General features: G+C 36.9%; 1 protein-coding gene across 1 annotated transcript in view; it reads left to right on the top strand.

The window, feature by feature from the left end:
* HCN1 (hyperpolarization activated cyclic nucleotide gated potassium channel 1) overlaps positions 1-13,747 on the top strand; it is a 398,356-nt gene extending 384,609 nt beyond the window's left edge. The window contains exons 7-8 of the mRNA XM_046000839.1: positions 6,683-6,847; positions 10,221-13,747. Coding sequence (XP_045856795.1) covers positions 6,683-6,847; positions 10,221-11,107 — 1,052 coding nt within the window. The 3' untranslated portion in view covers positions 11,108-13,747. The remainder of the gene's footprint in view (positions 1-6,682; positions 6,848-10,220) is intronic.
* The last annotated feature ends 8,851 nt before the right edge of the window (positions 13,748-22,598 follow it).

Consider the following 22,598-nt stretch of genomic DNA (forward strand, 5'->3'; position numbering starts at 1 on the left):
GGAAAAATAATACAGTAAGAAGAGAGGGAACTTAAGGGGGAAAGGAAGGGACGCATGTTTCAGGAGGGCTCACACTGTGCGAGGCTGTGCCGGACACTTTGTAAGCACTATTTTAGTTAATCCTTGTAACTGCTTTGCCAATGCTTAACCTGTCTGAAATGCCACTACTAGGCCAATATTCAGAGCTGCAGGTGATCACCCTAAATGCTCTACTTTAAGAGAGATGAATTGACCAAACATATGGGGGAGAGCTAAGATTTTTTTTGCAAAGCAGTAACTTTAGATGATACAAATGACCGCATAACTGGTGGTAGGAGATGCTAATAGTCATACAAATGTGACAGTATCTGTGAGAACTGAAATAATCAGTTGTATCCTTAGAAAATAAAACAAAATTGGATATTCTATTTTTATTAGACTATCATAACTCTTCTTCTGAATTATATGAATTTGGAAATATGTTATATTCGATCTGTTTCAGAAGCTTATTAAAAATGTGAAATATTTCTATTTTTAAAGATTTTGTCTGTTTATTAGAGAGAGAGAGAGGAAGAGAGAGCACAAGCAGAGGGGGCAACAGAAGGAGAGGGAGAAGCAGGTTCCCTGCTTAGCAGGGACCTCTGCGTGGGGATCCCAAGAAAAATGACCTGAGCTGAAGACAGACACTTAACTGACTGAGCCACCCAGGTGCCCCGTGAAATATTTCAAAATACATCAATACTACAAATTTATATCTATTTAATTCTACTCCAAATTCCCTCGATTGCTATTCAAATCCATGTGACAGACATTTCAAGTGCTTCTACCAGCCAAGCTTGATATGCAGATTGATTTAAGCCAGATGTTACCAGCTCCTATGCTATAAGAGGTGACATTTTCCTAGTTCACTAGTATAAATATAGAAAGATTACAAATAAAGATATAGAAAGAAAACAAAAAAAAGTGTTATTTCCTCTTGCACATACTATGAGACACTAGATTAGGAGCCTAACTAATTTAGAGGAAATTAGTATTTTGATACACAGCGGAGAATTACTTTTATTTCATGATCTTGGATACAAAAAAGGAAGCAGCTTCTTGCTTAGGTTACTACGAGCAACCAAGTACAAATGTTCCTATAAATTCTAGAAACTCAGGTTGAACATATTACCGTACACATTTCTGTCATAAGTTCCTGTGTTACTGCAATGTCAAACTGTTTTAGGGGTCATGGAAATATTTCTGAGTTGCAAAATTCTTGACGCCATTTATAAAATGACTTTGTATAGGTAGGAGTAATGTCACTGAAATGCTTATAAAGTTAACTGATGTCTGCAAAAATAGCACTGAGTAGTTGAATATATCTCATACCTTAAGGTTTATTAAAAGTGTGTGTGTGTGCATATATATATATATATATATATATATATATATATATACATATAGTGGTGAGTCCAATTTAATCTCCTGTAACATAACTCTTTATAATGTTGAAACTGAAAACAGTTTCCAATGTGCCTGTGGTAGGCTGCTTTACTGTCAGTTTACCTCTTCATTAAGTGAAATAACTTACCCTGTTAAAAAAAAACAAAACAGGAGAATCATAGAAAATTAAAATTAATATGTCAAGTCCCCAAATACTTGTGCTCTAGATTATAATTTAGAAATTTGTATCCAGCTAAAGGGACTTACTTCCAAGTAAATTTGCACTGAAATTCTTAAAACAGTGATAGCACCACCGGGAAATTCCCAGTTTAGTTCTTGAAGAGTAAATAAACAGGGAGAAGTAAGAAGATTGGAACATCAACATGGTCTAGAAAATGTGCCATAATATTCTTTTTTAAAAAAACTTATTTCTGTAAGATACACTTAGTTTTGTTCTTTGGGAGTTCAATTTTATTTCATTGTGAACTTCACTTTTTGTGTGAAGTCATCTGAGCACCCAAAAGCAAGTTAGTTTTCTACCTGGTGAGAAACAGTATCATCTATGTTGAAGAAAATATTACCAAACAGTCTAGGTACTTTCTTCATTATAGATATTGCACAAAACCCACAAAGATGTGTTGTGTTGCTTAGAGAAAGCACATAAATCATTTGGCAAGTTCTCTTACAAAGGGGAGATACCTCACAGGAAAACCAATATTACACTGTTGAAAACTTAAGAATAGAACTTAGTGTGAAGCTTGGGTTCATCCACTATCATTGATGTACTCATAAGCATTTTAAAATAATGTTCTCTGGGTTCAAAACTCAAGGTTGCAGTCTCTGGGAGGGATACAATAATGTCACTGTATAATTGCTATCTTTAAAATGTCAAACCAGTGAGGGAGATAAGTAATTTTAAGGAAACAATTAGAAAATCCAATACAAGAAAATAAAAGTGACAAACTAATATATCCATAATTTCTTAGGAACCTCAAGGATAGTATGAGATACAGATGAATAAAATGCTTTTTCTTTATGTTTTTTATCCAAAACCAAATACACACACACACACACACACACACACACACACACACACACACACAGAGGAAATACACAAAAACTCTGTAACACCTGACACAGGACTCTCTTCCCTCAATAAGCAGATCTCCAAAATAACTTAGTAATAATCAAAAATTAATTCATGGAGAAGCAGCTGCTCCACTCACATACTGAGTCTAGAAATTCATTTCATGAAATCTAAGACTCCTTTCCAATCAGAAGTTTGCTTTTTTCATTGCTAAGTTGTTGGCTTGTATTAATTTTGTTATTCATGGTAGAAACAAAGACTTTGGAGCCAAAGGAGGGACTATTCAAAGTGGTTTTCACACTGACCAGTGAGTATACCTTCACTCCTCTAGTGAGTACACCTTCGTTTGTTCTGTTTCTCACTACGAGATTATTGCCAAGAATTAATGGCTGAAGAATTTTGTGTTGCCTCCAGAACTGTGATGACATAAAATTTCAGTTGTTTAAGCCAAAAATTTGTTTTAAGTATGCTGCTGATTACTGATGAAACTTGAAGGGAAAGTAGAGGGAACTTGGGGTATACATATGAAAGACTGTGGCCAGGGAAGGAGCAGATCTCCTGGCAGAACCCAAGAATGTCTCCCAGTTGAGACCCTAGGACTCCAGAGAGCCAAATGAAAAGTGAGGGATAAAACAGAGGCCCTACCCAAGACTGTATATGATACAAAGGGTTATCTGTCCCTCACTCCACATTGCCCAGCAGCCTGTAACCAGGCATTTTATTCTCCTGAGGTTCTTCTTTGAAAGCAGGTGAAGAAGGCAGACAACTAGGACTTAGTAGTGACCCTAGAGTAAAGCCTTCCTCATTCCAGAATTTGAGGAAATAAGAGAACAAATTGCCTATCCCTTTGCTCTAAAGAGAAACTCCACATCAACATTTTATGCCACATCACCAGATTTTTCATCCTTAAATGTGGAAGGATGTCAGTGGATTACCTGAAGAAACCATTAAACATTCAAGGAAAAGCTCAGACACAGAGGCAGAAATAGTGAAGAGAAAGGATTTAGAAAACAGAAAGGCACTAAAATATATATATAATATAAAAACAAAAGCCCGTTTTTCTTTTCACTTTCATAGTTTTATTGCAATATATTTTACATATATGTCACCCATGTCAAGTGTACAATTTAATTTTTTATTAAATCTACTAAATTTGAAGCCATCACCATAAATCGGGTATAGAACATTTTCATCACCCCAGTAAGATTTCTTGTACCCATTTACTGTGAGTCTCCTTTCTCACCCACTCTCCCAAGCAACTAATAATTTGTCTCTCTAGATTTGCCTTCTCTGGATACTTCACATACATGGAATCATAGAACATGTGGACTCATGTCTTGCTTCTTCCACTTACGCTTGTGAAACATACTGCGGTCTGTCCATGTTGTAGCGTATTTGTGTCATTCATATTCAGAACTCTTAACGCCCGTCAGGAGATAGGGGACATTACATCTATAATGAAAGAAAAGGATATAATGAGAAAGCAATAAACATAGGAAAATGGAAAGCATTTGGAAATTAAAAACATAAGTGCCAAAACACATAAATTTATTTTATTAATTATTTAATTATTTAATTGTTAATTGATTATTTTAAATTATTCAAATAATTTTTTAAATTATTAAATTTTTAAATAAGTTATGCACATCACAAAATAAAAATAATTTATATAAAGAGACATCGAAAAAATGCACATCTGTGTAAAGGAATGTTTTTCATCCGGAGCAAGGCATATTGGTAGATGTTATTATTATCATTATGATCATTTTTATCAGACTGTAATTACGATCCTCCTTTTCTCACTCAAGCTTTCATGACCATTCATGGTTATCACACTGACTTTAAAAGCTTCACTTTTCATAATCGCCACATAGTTCATCCAGTGGCCATGTACTTGGTTGTATCTTGACTTGTTAAACATTTAGGGCATGCTCACATTTTCAGATGTTATTAAATAAATATGTATCACCGTGTAAACATTGTTCTTTTTTCCCCTCATTTTATTTTATTTATTTTCAGTGTTCCAGCATTCATTGTTTATGCACCACACCCAGTGCTCCCTGCAATACACACCCTCCATAATACCCACCACCAGCCTCATCCAACTCCCCACCTCCCTCCCCTCCAAATCCTCAGTTTGTTTCTCAGAGTCCACAGTCTCTCATGGTTTGTCCCCCCCTCCAATTTCCCCCAACTCACTTCTCCTCTCCATCTCCCAACATTGCTCTAATTACAGAGTATTCCTTGGGTTAGATTGTCCAGTGAAATTTCTGGGTTGAAGACTATGGATACTTTTTAAGGTCTTTGTTACATCTTACTGATTATTTTCCATGACGTTTATAACCTAACCATTCTACATGACAACTTGCACAAATTTGAATGCAACACTTAGCAGTAATATGTTTACCATCAGTTTACTCTAATGTCCCAATTATAAATTATATAATATGGCGTTAGTACTTTAGTGACCAATAGGAATTTAATTGGGGGGTAGTGCTAAAAATACTTATTTTATCACATTGTTTAGAGTAGCCAGCAAATTCCATGATGTGATAATATGCTTTATGTTTAAATATAATATAGACTCATCTTTCTACATACACTATTACACACAGATGCGTGCATGCACACAAACGTGAACACTCCACAATATTGCTTATTAAATTTACATGTTTACCAGCGTGAACAACAACATAAGTGGTTGCTTCAGTGGCATTTCCTAAAATGCTATCTTCCCAGATTGGTTCAAATGTGCCTCTTAATATTTCCAGTATACCCACAGCCTGTATTATTGTTCTTACCAGATTGCATTTAAATGAACTCTCAATTAAGATGAAATCTTTTTTTTAAGTCATCAGTATAGAAATAACACAAAAGTAGATAATATGTTTGATTCATATTTCCAGTCCTAACATCAAATACATAATGCCTACCACATAATTTATTCACCGTGTTTATCAGCATGAACAGAACTTACTTAAAAAGTTCCAAAGAGTGTGCATTTAGACCTCTTTCAATAATTATTTTGCTATTATTTCCTTATGTTAGGAAATTGTGTATTCAGAAATGCTTCTGCCATTTCTTTTTTCAAACTGGTTATCCTGAAACTAAATTTTTTAAATATTTCTAATTTTTTAAAAAAATTGATCTATAGAGTTTAATAATAAATTTAGAGAAATGAAATAAAAAATTATCACTTATAGACTCATTTAAGTTAAAAACTAAGGAAATCCAAATTTGGAAAATGTTTGATTTACTGTATTTTGGAAATCTAATTCTCCAAAAAGAATTTTTCTTAGAAATTATTGAAATAGGAAGCCTCTCTGTGCATTTGGAATATAGTTTTCTATACCCATCTCATTGGGAATGAGATCTCCCCTTACGTAAGGCATGCCTGAATGCATGCCCCAAAACCTGATCCAGGCTTTCCTGATCATAGGACTTTCTAGGCCAGTGTGTGGGTTCACTTTGGTTTCTATCTATATCATATGATCTGCTTTTGCCTTCCAAACTTAATAAAAATCTTGTCTGATTCAGTATCTTTTTTTTTTTTAAGAATTTATTTATTTATTTGACAGAGAGAAACACAGCGAGAGAAAGGGAACACAAGCAGGGGGAGTGGAGAGGGAGAAACGGGCTTTCCCTCAGAGCGGGGAGCCCGATGTGGGACTGCATCCCAGGACCCTGGAATCATGACCTAAGCCAAAGGCAGACACCTCATGGCAGAGCCACCAGGCGCCCTGATTACAGTTTCTTCCAGAGTTCAACTCCGTTGTGGATTTATGATTCTCTTTTTTACATTTTTATTGTTATTTCAGATGAGTTGGAATGAGGGCCGAAAGGATAGATAACTCCATTTCAGCTTTCCATTTGAACTAAAAGATTTAACTGTTTAACAATGAACATTATTTTTTTAAATTTTTTTATTTCTTTTCTATTTTTTTATAAACATATAATGTATTTATATCCCCAGGGATACAGGTTTGTGAATTGCCAGGACCAATGAACATTATTTTAAGGTTGAGTATTGTCAATTGGATATTTTTGTCAGAAGGAATTTACTGATAAAATAGGAAATGCTGCCAATCATTGGTTGATGACACCATGAGACTTTTTTTTTTTTTTAATTGTGGGTCTTGGTGGTCTTTGAAAGTAAATTACCAAACAAGTCTTTCTCTCTTGGTTTGATAGAGATTTGCTTGCTGACCAAGGGCCGCCGCACTGCCAGTGTTCGAGCTGATACATACTGTCGTCTTTATTCACTTTCTGTGGACAACTTCAATGAGGTCCTGGAGGAATATCCAATGATGAGGCGAGCCTTCGAGACGGTTGCCATTGACCGACTAGATCGGATAGGTACTCTCTTCTGTTTTCTACCTTTTTTGTGTACAATTTATACTTTAGTGGACTGATATATATTTGCAATCCTAAGTCCTAAATGCTATAATAGGTTGCCTCTTAATTAGCATAGAACTAGCAGTTAGCTCTAGCCCTATTTCTACTCTCTAACTCTCGTCTAAGTATTCTGAGTTTATTTAATCATCTCTATTTTTATTAGCTGCTCAATCTGATTTCCCCAGTGATGACAAAACAATTTGAATCTTCAGGTAAAAAGCAATGATACAAATTTTAGGTAGCACTAAAATAGAACTCAAAATATAATAGTATGAGTCTACATTACAAACCAAATAATTTTACTACAAGGTTTTTTAAAAAAATTATGTATCAACTTTTCATTTTTAGTTTTATATTGAGAACTGAAAACTTGTACATTTTAATTATCTCTGTAGAAACTTTTGGAAACGTTTGTAATACAGACTCAAGCAGGAAAAGCCTTCCTAGAAGTACCTAACTTAGACGCTTTACTTTGTAAACATCAACCTATTTTATAGGCTTCTCTGCTCTCCAGTAAGAATATATAAATTAGACCTTATATTAGTTACACTAGTCAAAAGATTTGAAGAATTGCTATAGTATAGTTAGATCAGATTGGCTTGCTGTTAGCTTCCCAAGATACGCTAGAACATTCTGATGTCAGAAGCTGTATGCATTCATTTTCTACACCTAAATCCTCTTCCCCCACCCTACCATGCTCTGCCCCTCTTCCTTGCTTACCTCTACTCCGCTGTCATAACCTGAGTTTAGACATCACTTCCCCGTAGAAATTTTCTGTGACCTCCGAGCCCACTCCTGCTCCTTGGCTGAGTATCCTGGGTATGTTCTCCCATCCCCCTAGGAATTTCCTCCATCACAATACTGCTTCTGTTATTGCAGTTGCTCTAAAGATGCTAAGATTTGTAAATGTAGAGGTCATGTCTAATTCACTATTACATTCGCAGTACGTAGTAGACAATGAATATTCGTGAAGAGAGGTTGTAGGGAGGGATGCAGGAATCAATGATCTCAAATGAGATGGGGCTGGGATCGCTTGGAAGTAAACAAGTCCTTCATTCTTATTAAAGGTAAGGATTTTTGATTGATGTAATCTCATGTCAGCTTTTCTTATGCACTTTGTATCTTTCTTTCCTTCTACAGAAGTGGGATGACAGATACATTAAGCTCTGAAATTAGGTTAGGAGAAGTAAAGGTAGTATTTGGACATTATCATTAGACATAACACACATCAGAAATCCATACTGACAATTTAGACAGGTAATAGAACACAGTGTCGAGAGAGACAGTGCCCATAAAAGTGGGCATTCTTGAAAGCATCTTTATTTAATTTGAAAATAATTTGGCTCTTTGTGGTATGTAAGTGCTCATGGTAGAGCTAGAGACTAATTTCTGAACACATGCGTTTTTCTGCTTAGCCAGCTAGACATTTTTAGAGAAAGTGTTAAAATCAGGATTTTCGTATTAATTATTTTTATTAACATATAATGTATTATTTGCCCCAGGAGTACAGGTCTGTGAATCGTTGGACTTACACACTTCACAGCACTCACCATTTTACATACACTCTCCAATGAAAATCAGGATATTTTAACAAAGAATTTCTGTTACTCTGATCAGCTTCACTCTCATCTAACTTTTTCCAGTTAATTTTTATAAACAAATTTGCATGAAATGGTTTGCGCTCAATAACACAGACAATAAAGTAGCTAATAAGCACCAAGCATTTGCAGTTTTGATCCTTACAAAATTCTAACAGCGCATTAGAATCTTTATTTCTCCACAAGTTCACAGATATTTACATTATGAAATGTTGACTATTCACAGGATCACAATGAAATATTATCTTCATTCTGTGGCTATTGCTCATACATATAGACCATATTTAGTTAAGGCAATCTGCTAAATAAGCATTTATATTTATTACGGATATAGGAGCTTTTGTTCTTGAGAAAATTAGAACAGTTCTATAAGGAGAAACATTTATTTCGGCAGTCATTTAAAATGATAGTTTGCCAGCATCTAAGTAAATTATAACATATATTTCCACTAAAAAGTATTCCTTCTAACTTTATTTAGCAATATGGCAAATTCATTCACTTTTCAGTTACGGTATTTATCTGGGAATTATGTTACCAATGTCATTGATTGGTTACCAATGTCACCAAAAGTCACTAAAAGTCACTAATTTTCCCCTTTCATCGATCTAATTTTGATTCTGTCATCATCCTGCCGGAGAATGTCTACTTACTGCAAAGCACTCCAAAGACAATGGCAGTAAGGAGAGGTGCTGCTTACTGAGGTTCTAGAGGGAGCTGAGAACCTGCCATACACGATGCTTCTTAATCCTCACCAAGATCTTTCAGAAAAAGAAGGATTATGAAGTGGTTCTCAGCCGGCGGTGCATAAAAGTCCTCTGAGGAAGTATGCTTTGAAAGGACTGAAATCTGAAATCTGGACCCCATGTCTGGTTATTGTGGTTTAATTAATGGGGTCCAGATGAAAATCAGTATTTTTCAAAGCTCCAGAGATGAGAAGACTATGAATGTCTGGTGGAGGATCCCTGGCATGGGGCACGGGTCAAAGGCAGAGACTTGCCACAAGGGTTCCTCAGAGTTGCACGTGACAATCTCCTGAGCATCTCAGTAAGATGCAGCATCGCGGTCCCCAAGGAGGAGGGAGCCTAACTGACTGCATTTCTAGAAGGTGCTACCGTCATACTGATACCTGCAGCTGGTTCGTGGTTCTTAGTAAGGATCTGCGATCATATCTGCTGTTTTCCTTCCCCAGTCCTGTTTCTTAGTAACCCGCTTCTCTTGGATATTGTTCCAACCTTCCTATGTCCTGTTCTCCTAAGGGGTGAAATAGGATTATAAACACATCCACCACCAAGAGTTGAGGATTAAATACAATAAGTCTGTCTAAAGTCTTCTGTAGGGTACCTGTCACATAGTAAGTGTTCCATAGTAGTTTCCTGAAAAAAGGTAGCTTTAAACTTAAATTTTGATTCCAGGCCCATCCTGATCCAAATACCCTTTCTTCTCCCACCCTTCAAAGAAGCCCTCATGTCCAATATCTCCCTCTCTCCTGTAAGATGGCTCTTGCCATCTATTACAGACTTCAACCTGACTTGCATAGAAGGTAAGATTTCCCAGAGAGATACAGGAAGCGTGAAGGGCAGGAGCCACCTTTCCGTTGGCGCCTGAAGGTGAGTATTTGGCTTTCAAGCGTCTTCCGCGAAACACTGGCATACTTGGGTTTCCAGGAGCCACTCTCCCCTGGGCTTGTCGTCCGTCCTCCGCAGCTTTCTAAGTGGCTCTGTTTGTTCCGCTGACAGGAAAGAAAAATTCCATTCTTCTGCAGAAGTTCCAGAAGGATCTGAACACCGGCGTTTTCAACAATCAGGAGAACGAGATCCTGAAGCAGATAGTGAAGCACGACCGGGAGATGGTGCAGGCGATCGCTCCGATCAATTACCCCCAGATGACAGCCCTGAATTCCACCTCTTCCACCACGACTCCGACCTCCCGCATGAGGACACAGTCTCCGCCGGTGTACACAGCGACCAGTCTGTCCCACAGCAACCTGCATTCCCCCAGCCCCAGCACGCAGACCCCCCAGCCGTCCGCCATCCTGTCGCCCTGCTCCTACACCACCGCGGTCTGCAGCCCTCCCGTACAGAGCCCGCTGGCCACTCGAACTTTCCACTATGCCTCCCCCACTGCGTCCCAGCTGTCCCTCACGCAGCAGCAGCAGCAGCAGCAGCAGCTCCAGCAGCCCCCGCCCCCTCAACCCCCGCAGCCGCCCCCGCAGCCGCAGACGCCCGGCAGCTCCACGCCGAAAAACGAAGTGCACAGGAGCACGCAGGCGCTGCACAACACCAGCCTGACCCGGGAAGTCAGGCCCCTGTCGGCCTCGCAGCCCTCGCTGCCCCATGAGGTTTCCACTCTCATTTCCAGACCTCATCCCACTGTGGGCGAGTCCCTGGCCTCCATCCCTCAGCCCGTGACCGTCGTTCACGGCCCGGGCCTGCAGGCAGGGGGCAGGGGCACCGTCCCCCCGCGAGTCACCCTGTTCCGACAGATGTCCTCGGGAGCCATTCCCCCTAACCGAGGAGCCCCTCCCGCGCCCCCTCCACCAGCAGCTGCTCTTCCGAGAGAGTCTTCCTCCGTCTTAACTACAGACCCAGAGGCAGAAAAGCCACGATTTGCTTCAAATTTATGATCCCTGCTGATTGTCAAAGCAGAAAGAAATACTCTAATAAACTGAGAATCTCCTCAGATCTTATTTTATTCTATCTCCTGATAGATTCCTATAGCCTACTATGAAGAGATATTTTAGACAGCTCTGGCCTACATGCAAAATGTACAATATATAAATATATATCTACTATTAAATATCTATCTAAATTCCCAAGAGAAGTTCAAAAGACCTGTTTAGCATTCAGTGTTATATGTCTCCTTTCTTTAAATCATTAAAGGATTTAAAACGTTGTTGTAAGATCATTTATTTTTAACCTACGTTTACTGAATTCCTTTGATATATGTATTGCTCTACTTTACGAAGAGTTCTTGGATTCAGTGGAAACAAAACTCTGATTTTATTAGGCAACTCAAGTGAGCTACTGAATAGCACCAACCAAAACTTTCATTAGCTGTGTCTCTGCATCTAAATTGTTAATCATTGATTATGGAGAATTAAATAGCAAGTCCCATTTTATAGATCCAAATTGTATTTTGGTGCTTTCAATTTTGAATTAGGTTACAGAACACATGGTATGCTTGGCCACGGTTGGAGACTAACATTGCCACCATTAGGAATATCTCTAACCTCAAACATGTTCATTGACCTTTCAGAAAGCTGAGGGGATATTTGTCTTCATGTGTTATCGGACTTTTACCAAGACTCAATGTTAGTTGTAAATAACTTTTTCAACCCGAATAAAAATAGCTATTCTGTGCTGTATGAAGGTAAAAGTCATCACTTAAGAATTTAGTTTTATTGCTTCACTTCAAAACTTAGAGTTTGAAATTTTACAAAACCTAATTGTGACAGTTATTCAACTGTAATGCAATGGCTTGAAACCTACAATATTATTTTAACCTGCAATGTTTTATGCAAAACTGTATGCTCAATTCTACAGATTGCTTGTATTACACCAAAAATCATTACTTTTCTTCCTTCTTGCCATAACCAAGCATCTGAAAATAGTCCCTGCATGCCTTTTGGGGGAAAAAAAAAATAGGTTCAGATCAGTCACTGTAGGGAGAGGCTTACAGTATTTCTCATTTCTAGAAAAGTATAACCATTCATTAATTGCCTATCTTAAAATTCCTGTAAGGCTGACTTGGATCTCTGACTTAAGTCTAGAAGTGAGGTTTTCACTTTCATTTATATTATTACTATTATTTAAGTAATGATTTGTAAACCACAGCTTGATTGGAGTTGCCAGTGTGTTCTGTGTCTTCACTGTTGGTAGTTGGTAGTTTACCCTGGTGTTCATTTAAAATAACTAAGTACACGATAGCATCATGTCTGGGAACACACGCTTTGTTCTATGTGTATTGTAATAAAATGGTTAGTAAATCTTAAGGCATGTGGTGACTAACATAGCCCTTAGGAGATTCGTTACTCAGAATGTGCTGGAATTTGTATGGATGTGATGACAGAAAGCAGGGGGCAAACTGAATGTGAGCATTGTTTGTTTGTCTGTTTCCTTAACTCTCCATGATCTGTGAACATCCGCTTCTTCTCAGAGAAGTCCCTTAGTAATCATTTGTGCCTAATGCATCCCACAAATGTGGTGGATGACTGGAACACAATTGGAAGATTCCTAATAACCAACTTCTGTAAATAACCCAAGTTAAAGAGAATGACCTAAAATGGAGGTCTTCGGTATCTTTGACACTGGCGATGCATTTAAGAAGAACTTAACAAAGATCACACATTAAACGGGGCAGGGCCTCCAGACAGACTTGAGGACAGAAAACAAAACAAAAAGCAAAAACTCTAAAATGGATCCATGCTGCCTGTTATGCCTTTTATGGATATAATACCTATACTACCAAAATGAGTTGTTATGTTTCCTTTCTAACAGATCCCAGCTTGTGTGGAAGTAATCAACTATGCTAGTCAATGTAATGTTGTCATTAACATGCTGGTGATATCTGATGGCATGTCAGGAATGGTGTAAGAAGGGGATTGTTCAGTCTACCCAGAACCTATGGGAAAGCTGCAAGACCATTTACATATCAGTACAAAACTCCTTTATTTTATTAAAATATTGAGAATTAACTTCAATTTATTAAGATCATGTATTGGTCCTTTAAATTATTAAAGGTTTACATTTGATAGCACTAATGGGTTTGGTAGTGAAATATTTTTATATATAAATTTTTGGTTTTTTATTTTGAGCACTATTGGGAAACACAAGCAAAATTGAATTGCATGGTCTTTCAGTGCAACCATAAAATTTTTACTCACTTTGTAACAGAATGGACAAAAAACTAAGGTTTATATGTTAAACTAAAAAAAATGGTACAGGGTAAATTATATACATATATATGTATGAATATAAATGCTTAGGTTAAGAAAAAAAATTGACTCACATTCCTGTAATATAAAAGTCCATTGCTAGTTGAAAAGTGACCTCTTTTCTCTGTACATAGTTAAGCCCATAAGTATGGAGTTTTAATCTGTACAGAAAGAAATGTATTATTGAAAAGATTGGTCTTTCTGCTGCTGGGAAAATAGTAGAAAAGCTGATTCTTACAACAACTGTATGATCAGGGACGAATTAGAGTATTTCTTTTGTCTTTGCTCAAAGCCATACATATATAAATATACATAAAGATTATTAATAAATTCAATAGAAAATAAACTAATATCATGAATATTTTATTTTATCAATATACTCTAATCCAATGTTTTGTTTTATTAATGAGTACAGATTTGCCTCTTTCTACCTTTACATCATAAGGTCTCCAAGAGGGCTTATACTTGGCAGTCATTAAAAAATTACAGATAGCCCGTGGCTGTAGAGAGGAAGGTAAAAAGAACCTGGGTTTCCCAGTTGTCCCTGTGTTTTATCTATTCCCTACAGTACTAGTTGAAGTCTTTTTATTCTTTGCTCTGTATCTCCTTGGTTGTTACCCAATTCCAAAACAGTCATTTCTCTGCTATTAGATTTAGAGATGGGAAAAAAAAAATCACATTGTAATTTATTATAGAAACCTCTTCTATGACAGCCTACGGCCTTGCGAAGGCTTTTGATAGTAGCAGAACCTCCCTTTGCAAGTGGATTTTGAATCAGACCTAAAAGCCTGACATAGAGTTTATTGCGTTGAATGAGGGAATCTTGAAAACTGTAAGGATGAATGGCAGGAATGGCAACAGACTCTATTCATCAAATAAATAGTATGTCTCTGGGTCCCAGTGGCCATTCCATAAGTGAATGATTCTCTGACGGATGCCGTCCCACTATAAAAAATGTGGTTATTTTGCCATTTATAAACTTAAGTGAGCATAACATCTGCAGGACATTACAAAGTACACAGCCGAGGTAGGCTAGTTCCTAAAGGACTTGGGTGATTTAAACAATATGATGTGTTTTAAACTTTAGATGTTATTATTTTAAAACCTGAATTATTTACTCTTCAAAATAGAAGTGATCTCTGTCAACTTTCAGGCTTATTTTTTTTTAAGTCCCCGTGACTTCTTAAATTTAAGTGTTTATATTTGTTAATTTATAATTTTACTGTGCTATTTTGCTCTTATGAATTTTACTTTCATAATTTATGACATTAAGCTCTGTGAACAAGATTTATCTCTCTTATGCCTCTATCCTTCTAGAATATGTGCCATAAAACCCAAGTCTGATTATTTTGTTCATCTGTACTGCACCTAGCAAAATTTTATTACATGCTCTGCCTATTTGAAAATTACTTATTCTCTCCAATACAAAAGAAATGTAGTCCTTTTAGAATAATTGGATGATGAGCGTCAATAGCTATTTTGAGTCCTGCAAGTAATGGTCAAAAATTTAAGCAAGCGTGACTAGCTGCATGCACTGAATTGTTAGCTCGGTTCTAGAACTTTATTTAATATGTCCTCTTTCTAGGAAAATAAGATGGAATAAAGAAGATTTGCTGTTGTATTCAGGGCTAACTATGCCTGCTACCAGCACTAGGAGGCAGGGACTTTTCTTAAGCAATTTTGGTTCTGTCCTTTTTAAAAATGTCATCTATTTTTTTATAAACCAGCAACAATAATTCAATCGTGAAAAGAACTCCTGCTTTTAAAAGGGAGCAAAGAAAGTATAAATTACCATACTTAAATTCATCAAGGATGCAGGAGCAAATCCAGCCAGAAGACCCATATTCCTCCTCCTCTGATTTTAGAGTTTTTGGCCAAAAGCCACATTCCTTCCTTCCCCGGGGACAATTAACATTTCTGTTAATATCTGTCACTTTGTTCTTCATCATTTTGTTTATAGCTTTAGGGCACGAAAAGCATGAACTTTTCTATATAGGAAGAATTTCATGGCATAGTCACAAACTATCACAAGACAAAGATAATTCCATCACAGTTATTCAGAAGAAAATATTAGCAGTTGTGTAATACTTGGCTGCTTTTCAATTTTGAATACTCTCCCAGTGAAATCATTGCTCTGTTTTCCCCAAATTCAAACATATTCTCTCTCTGCCACTGAGCCATCAGATAGGGAGATCTTCTCCCTAAGCGAGGCCAGGACAAGGGTACCAGGGGTGAGGCCTTATGCACAAAATCTGAAGCGGCCCAAATCTCAATAATCAGGGCAAATAATTTTTTAACGCAACATTTAAAAAACCAGGATCAAAGTAATAGTCGATGATGAACCAAATGTCACAATCTGAAATGAAGACAAGATCCAACCCTGAGCCTGGATGACCCTACCTCGGTTGCCTCCTTCATCCTGGCCCCGCTTCCTGTGGAGACTCTGATGGGTCCAATGGGGCTTTGAAGGGTCTCCGTGATAGAAGTCTTGCCCTGTTTTGCCCGTCAACCCTTAAGAATTATTGAAAGGCGATATTTAAAGGCTCTGTGCTTTGTTGCAACATGGACGGTACTGGAAGTGATTATGCTGAGTGAAATAAGTCAAGCAGAGAGAGTCAAATATCATATGGTTTTACTTATTAGTGGAGCATAACAAATGACATGGAGGACATTGGGAGATGGAGAGGAGAAGGAAGTTGAGGGAAACTGGAAGGGGAGGCGAACCATAAGAGACTATGGACTCTGAAAAACAACCTGAGGGTTTTGAAGGGGCGGGGATGGGAGGTTGGGGGAACCAGGGGGTGGGTAATAAGGACGGCACATATTGCATGGAGCACTGGGTGTTGTGCAAAAACAATGAATACTGTTATGCTGAAAAAAAATAAATTTAAAAGTGTTATGGGATGGAAAAAATAAATAAATAAATAAATAAAGGCCCTGTGTATCAGGTCCTGGATTTGTTTCCAAGAGTAACCTATTAAATGCCAGACAAAGAATTCACCTTTCTTGACAAAGGAACCATGCTTTTCTCAAGTATGGATGTTCACCAGCACAGCTGATTGGGGCCACGGGCCAGTACCTTAGGCTGAAGGGGAACAGAAACTGACTCAGAAATACTGGTTTTAAACCTTCAAAAGAGCTTTTAATATCAAACCAATGGTTTTACAGTTCTACGCTTTATATTCATAATTTTATGAAACCAAGATTTCTAGTTGGGTGGATACATGTTGAAATGTGTATTTCGCTAACATGACAGGAAAAGTTATTTGTGACAGCAAGGGGGGGGGGGCACGGTTTATTTACAATCTCACACAGCTCTGAAAAGAGGCTGGATCCCGAGGAAAATCTTAGGTTTGCTGAACAGGACAATGGGGACGAGAAGTGGAAATGGAAATTCCTTTGCCTAAGACAAGGCATAAAGGGGCTGGGGAAGGATTTGAGAATATGAGAGTCAGGACCTCAGTGAATGGAAAGGAGTGAGGAAATAGTTTTGGCTAAAGCTCCAGAGATTCTCCACACCTTACTGGCATCACTACACTTCAGAGATTGACAAACATGGATATTCTTTGGAGCTATTACATCCCTAATGTGGAATAAATGGCCACTTGTTCCCCAAGGGAAACATGGCTTAATTTTTTTTTAGTTGTGAATGCTTAAATAATAATAGTTGAACAGTGGAGAGTATTTATTTATTTAACTGAACATGTCTGAGTGAATATAATAATTGTCTGAAAGGTAAGGACTATTTTATGTTTTCATTAGATTTACATAATTAAATACAAGTGATTCAGAGTTATTCAGGCATTCTTTTAATAATGGAGCAATTTTACAAAAAAAAGAAACAAATTGTTTTTTCTTTTACCAGACTAATCCTATCTTTCCACAGAGAAAATTTATATTTGCAGAGGCAAACTATTTTTTGAAAAATGTTTTAGTTTCTCTTAAATGTATAAGGGGAAACTGCTCAGATATGGGAGATTTATTTTTGAGAGAAAAAAGAACACAACACAGGAAAGTTTGAAAGATTCAAAAGAAGTTTGCTGAATGTATTCTCATTTGATTCTGGTAATGTATTTGTCTAAGGCCTTAGTTTCCTAGCATTTCCAAATAAAAGTTGTTTGCCTAACTATTCTCCAAGATCTATTACCAACCCAACACCCTACAATTCTGTTGAAAATGTGCAATTCTGAATTGCTCAAAGTATGCTTCATAACAATATGAAGTATTGCATTTGAGAAAAACGAAATAGTGTTCAACAGACAAATCTGTATACACTGCATAGCATGCATTCTCCATATACCTCCATACCAAGGATCAAAGTATATTAACTGTATTGGCTGGTTAGCAAACATATTAAAAGATCCAAGTGATTACTGCCCTCCTCACAGTAATTCTCTTCAAATGCCAAACACATATCCCAAAGATGCTTGAATGAATCAAAATACGTTTAACTCCCCCAACAATTCTAAAGACTCACAGCAAGCCGATATGAATATTCTCAACAGTGGTTTATCTCAGTAATCGTAAATCTCATTTTAAGAGTTAGCCAAAACTCACTGAAAGCCTATTTTCTTTAAGAGCAAATGACGTAATTTAGCATCACTCTGCAATCAAAAACAAAATGTGATTATTTTTATGCATGGCTCATAAATTACATCTGAAAGCCTTCTAGATATGTTCCAAAAGACTCTCTCTCCCTCTGTTTCACTACCATATATATATATACATATATGTGTATATATATATACATATATATTCAAATATACATATATATTCAAACTTTCAAGGATCGAAATTAAAACTCTCAAAAAAATCTAAAGATCTGTGATATTTGCTTTAAAGGTTTAATAATTTTGTAGCTTTATATCTTCCCTAAGTTATTTTTACTCTCACAGTAGAACAATGATCAAAGCCATTGATTTGGGCTTGTATATCTACAAGATGATTATTTACATATGACATTCTACATTTCTATGAATAAATGATATTGACTCAATTTCTCCATGTGTGAAACTCTCAGGTAATAACTTCTTAAACTGGCACCTGTAATCAAAGTTTAACCTTTCTGAAGCTAGATTAGCATGAGCTACCTTAGCAATGAGCTACATTCGCAAAAATCTTTTATATGATTTTAATAGCTACAAGCTATGAATGTTGGCAAGTTTTGAGACTTTGGCTAGTTTGTTCAAACTATTTCTCAGCTAAATTGACTACAAACATACGTCAAAGTTTTACTTTAAACTTGACAAGTGGGTTCTGAGTAAGCAAGTCAATACAAAGATTCCTTCTAGGTAGAACTAGTTTGGAAGAAAAAAAAAATGATTGGTTTGACAATCATTTTTTAGAAAATTACTGGTTAAAAATAACCTCTCTCTGAATCAGAGTATTAGTTGGAAATACTCTCAGTAGAGATCTTAATTTCTTGAAAGTCTGTCCAAAAATTGCTCAAGCATTTTATCATGAATATTTACTACTTTCCAAATAGTCAGTATAATGTGCCCCGGAAAATGTTCTGGCCCTGAGTAGGTTTGGGAAATACCTTTTCTTTTAAGTTGTAACATATATTGTAGGAGAGTGAAAGGTAAATGTTCCTGCACACATTTTTAAGTCACTTCAACAGCAATATCCACATAAGGAGTTTAGCTCACATGTGCAGAATGTTAGGTGTCTGTGATAGTTCATCTGAAGTAATTCCTGCCTATGGTCTTAAGAACAACATATTTTTTTTCTCTTTCTTTCTTTCTTTTTTAAGTAGGCTCCACACCCAGTGTGAAGACTAACATGGGGCTCAAACTCATGACCCTGAGATCAAGACCTGAGCTGAAATCAAGAGTCAAGTGTTTTTCCAATGGAGCCACCCAGGCACCGCTCAAACACAAATTTCTTAAAACACATGTGTTTTTGATGGAAGAAAACCAAACAAACACAAAACCAAAACCCAAAAACAAACAGCTAAGTTTCTTGCAAGAGAAGCTGTGACATTTCTAAAGTTGCTATTGTTCCTGAGTTACAAAGTATTTGACAGACTCAAGGGCTCATGTTATATAAGGAGACCATGGCTTTGGAAATTTTGAGAAGTGGTTTTATTCATTTATTTTAGATAAGTGGACAAGATAAATTCAGGAGATTGACCACCAGTCAAAAACAAAGGCAGAGCACTTCTCAGTTTTTAGACTGTCCTAGCTTAATCCTTTATACATAACCAAGGCCTCTATCTGTCCACCTATCAGGAATTATTTCAGGATCCACAGGAGTTATAAGCCCCTGGATTCACAAGGAAACAAGCTTTGCTGACAATACACATTGGAAAAGTAATTCAAGTACAATGCAGGGAAAGAGGGAAAATGACACCAAAGGAGATCAAATATACATCTGAAAAGAGCTTTAAATATTCATTTTGATAGCAAGGGATGTCACAGTATTAGTTCCAAAGAACAAAAGGGAATATGACATTGCAGAGTTTACAAAGATTTCTTACGATATGTGACATAGAATTTGGTTTATTATAAAGGGGCTGATTTTTGCCATCATTTAGTTCCACATTCTCTCTCCTTCGTTTCCTTCTGGCATGTTTTTATAGATTCCTCCATCTTTTTAAAGATGTGTTTTATGGGCATTTCTTAACAATGATACTTCATAATCTGCTTATTTACTCTGACAAATTCTCTTAAGTAATCATGTGCTTTTGTGTATAGTGGAGCCAAAAATGTCTGCCTTAAACAAAAATACACATTCCAGAGGAAGTCACCAAATTTTCATAGATAACAAATTCTAAAAATGAGAGAGAACCAGTTAGTTTATAATGACAATAGAAATGCAAACGGGGAGGGGGTAGCCACAGATTATGGGAACTCAGTTTCAAGATATTAGAAATACAGAATACAATAGGAAAGAGGAAAGTTTTGGAAAAGGAGACATTTTTATGTTTAGGCTTCAGCACTAATATGTTTAAGAACGGACTTCTTATCTATAACACTTTAACTATAGCATCACTATAAATCCTGGGTACTTTCCTACCAGAAGAATGTGACTGTTCTGGAGAGAGGATGGTACAGACTCAACTAAGAATATGAAGAGGTCTAAAAATGATGCCTATTCAGAAATAGAAAAACAAGCAAAGGCAGCTTTTCAGCCTAGAGAGAAGCAGACTTACAAGTGGACAAAGAGAGGCTCAGCAGAAAGGAAATTGCTAGGAGCACTTGGGGAGTTTCTGCTATGACTGGAGCACCTTCAGGAGTGAAAAACTGTCAAAGCTTTCCAGAACTTAAACATAAGTCAACAAATACCACGTACACTCACACAAAACTGCATACCATCAAGGATACATATCTTCTCATGTACTTACAATAACAGAATTCTTTATGTAGAATTCCAGCCTAGAGGGTACCAGTCTGTAGGGGGTGGGTTTGTATGGGGAAAAGGAGAATCTTTTTAAAAAGTTCTGATAGAACTGTGTGCTAGTATTTACACATCCATTTTTTTATTATTTTACTAAAAGTATTTTTTGTTAGGTTTCATTCATATTACATGTAAGGCATGATGTATTATTTTTCAATTTGGTTCTATCAATGACTGCAATTTCAGGGGAGTAATGGGACTATTTTAAAATATTAGATGTAAAAAAAGGAGGTGTTGGGGCGCCTGGGTGCTCAGTGGGTTAAAGCCTCTGCCTTCAGCTTGGGTCGTGATCTCAGGGTCCTGGGATTGAGCCCCGCATCGGGCTCTCTGCTCAGCGGGGAGCCTGCTTCTCCCTCTCTCTCTGTCTGCCTCTACCTACTTGTGATCTCTGTCAGATAAATAAATAAAATCTTAAAAAAAAAAAAAAAAGGAGGTGTTGATAGGGTAAAGAACCATTGTCCTAAATGCTGATGCATACAAGGATTTGTGCCACCCTTGGTAGCAAACTCACTGCTGAACAGATATTTGAATTTTTATACGATGGTACATTTTACAATAAAAGTAATGATTTGGGGTTAGGAAGAATAAAAGTGAGTAAGAAGAGGCAACAGCAAGGAAAAAAATTATTAAATTAATTCAAAAAGAGCAAAGTATACCCTATTTTCCTATAGGTTTCCCATCATCAGATTTAAAATTTGAAATACAAAATATACTTACTAAAAATGACTAAAGTAGAAAGAATATGGATCTTATTTTGCAACAATTAATTAATTAGTTAATCTTGCAGCTTTCCCAATAGAAGCAGATCCCTTGAACAGTCAGAGAAGTCACCTGGATGGGAACATCTGAAGAAAGGCTGTTGGTCCCTTCATCCATGACATTTTTCACCACGTTGCCTGGAATTCCTGCTATTTAATCACTGAATTTCAATTCATTTGTTTCCATTTCCTTGTTATTCATGTCCCCGTAGAGGTTCAGTCAGACTAAGCCATTCATTCTACCTATAATTTAGGTTACTCTAATTCATTAAATTCATTTCTTGAGCACATATGGTGTGTCAACACACGTTCCAGACAGCATGAATATGACAAAAGAAGGACACAAATCTATGCCTTCATGTAGCTTTTATCATTCTAGGAAGAAATACATAACAAATAAAATAAAATAATTCAGACAGTGAAAGGATCTTTGGAGGAAAACAATATAGAGGAGAGAAAGGAGTATCAAGAATACGGATTGGGGAGGATTGGCTGTTTAAGGAGCATAATCAGGGACAGTTTTGTTGAATCAGGGACAGTTTTTGATCATTCAACAATGACCAAAAAGTGTCTATAAATAAATATAATGAGGTGTCTTCCTACGCCTTTCTACTGAAATGAGGTGCATGGACTTGCAGCATCTGTATTACGTGGAAGTACCACGTAACTTCAGGGCAGATTCAGGGCAGAATCCTGAGCCCTACCCTGTAACTCCTGGCAGGAGTCTAAATTTTATCAAGATCCCTATGTGATCCACATGTGAATTAGTATTTGAGAATCACAGAGCTGGTAAAGTCCTAGAGAAGTAAATAAATAGTAAGGAAATTTTAGGGGACTTCTAGGTATAAGGACATTTCTGAGGATGTCAGGTCAATGCTGAGTATTATAATAAGGGATACGGACTAGCCAGGAAAGCCTAGAGAAAGCTGAAGAGAAACAAAGCTGGACTCTTGTGAATGGTGGTAGGACAGATTTTATCCTGACAACTGCAATTGGAGAGAGAGACTCTGTGGAAACTGAGCTCA

Source organism: Meles meles, chromosome 3 (assembly GCF_922984935.1).
Source record: "Meles meles chromosome 3, mMelMel3.1 paternal haplotype, whole genome shotgun sequence".
Taxonomy (NCBI): domain Eukaryota; kingdom Metazoa; phylum Chordata; class Mammalia; order Carnivora; family Mustelidae; genus Meles; species Meles meles.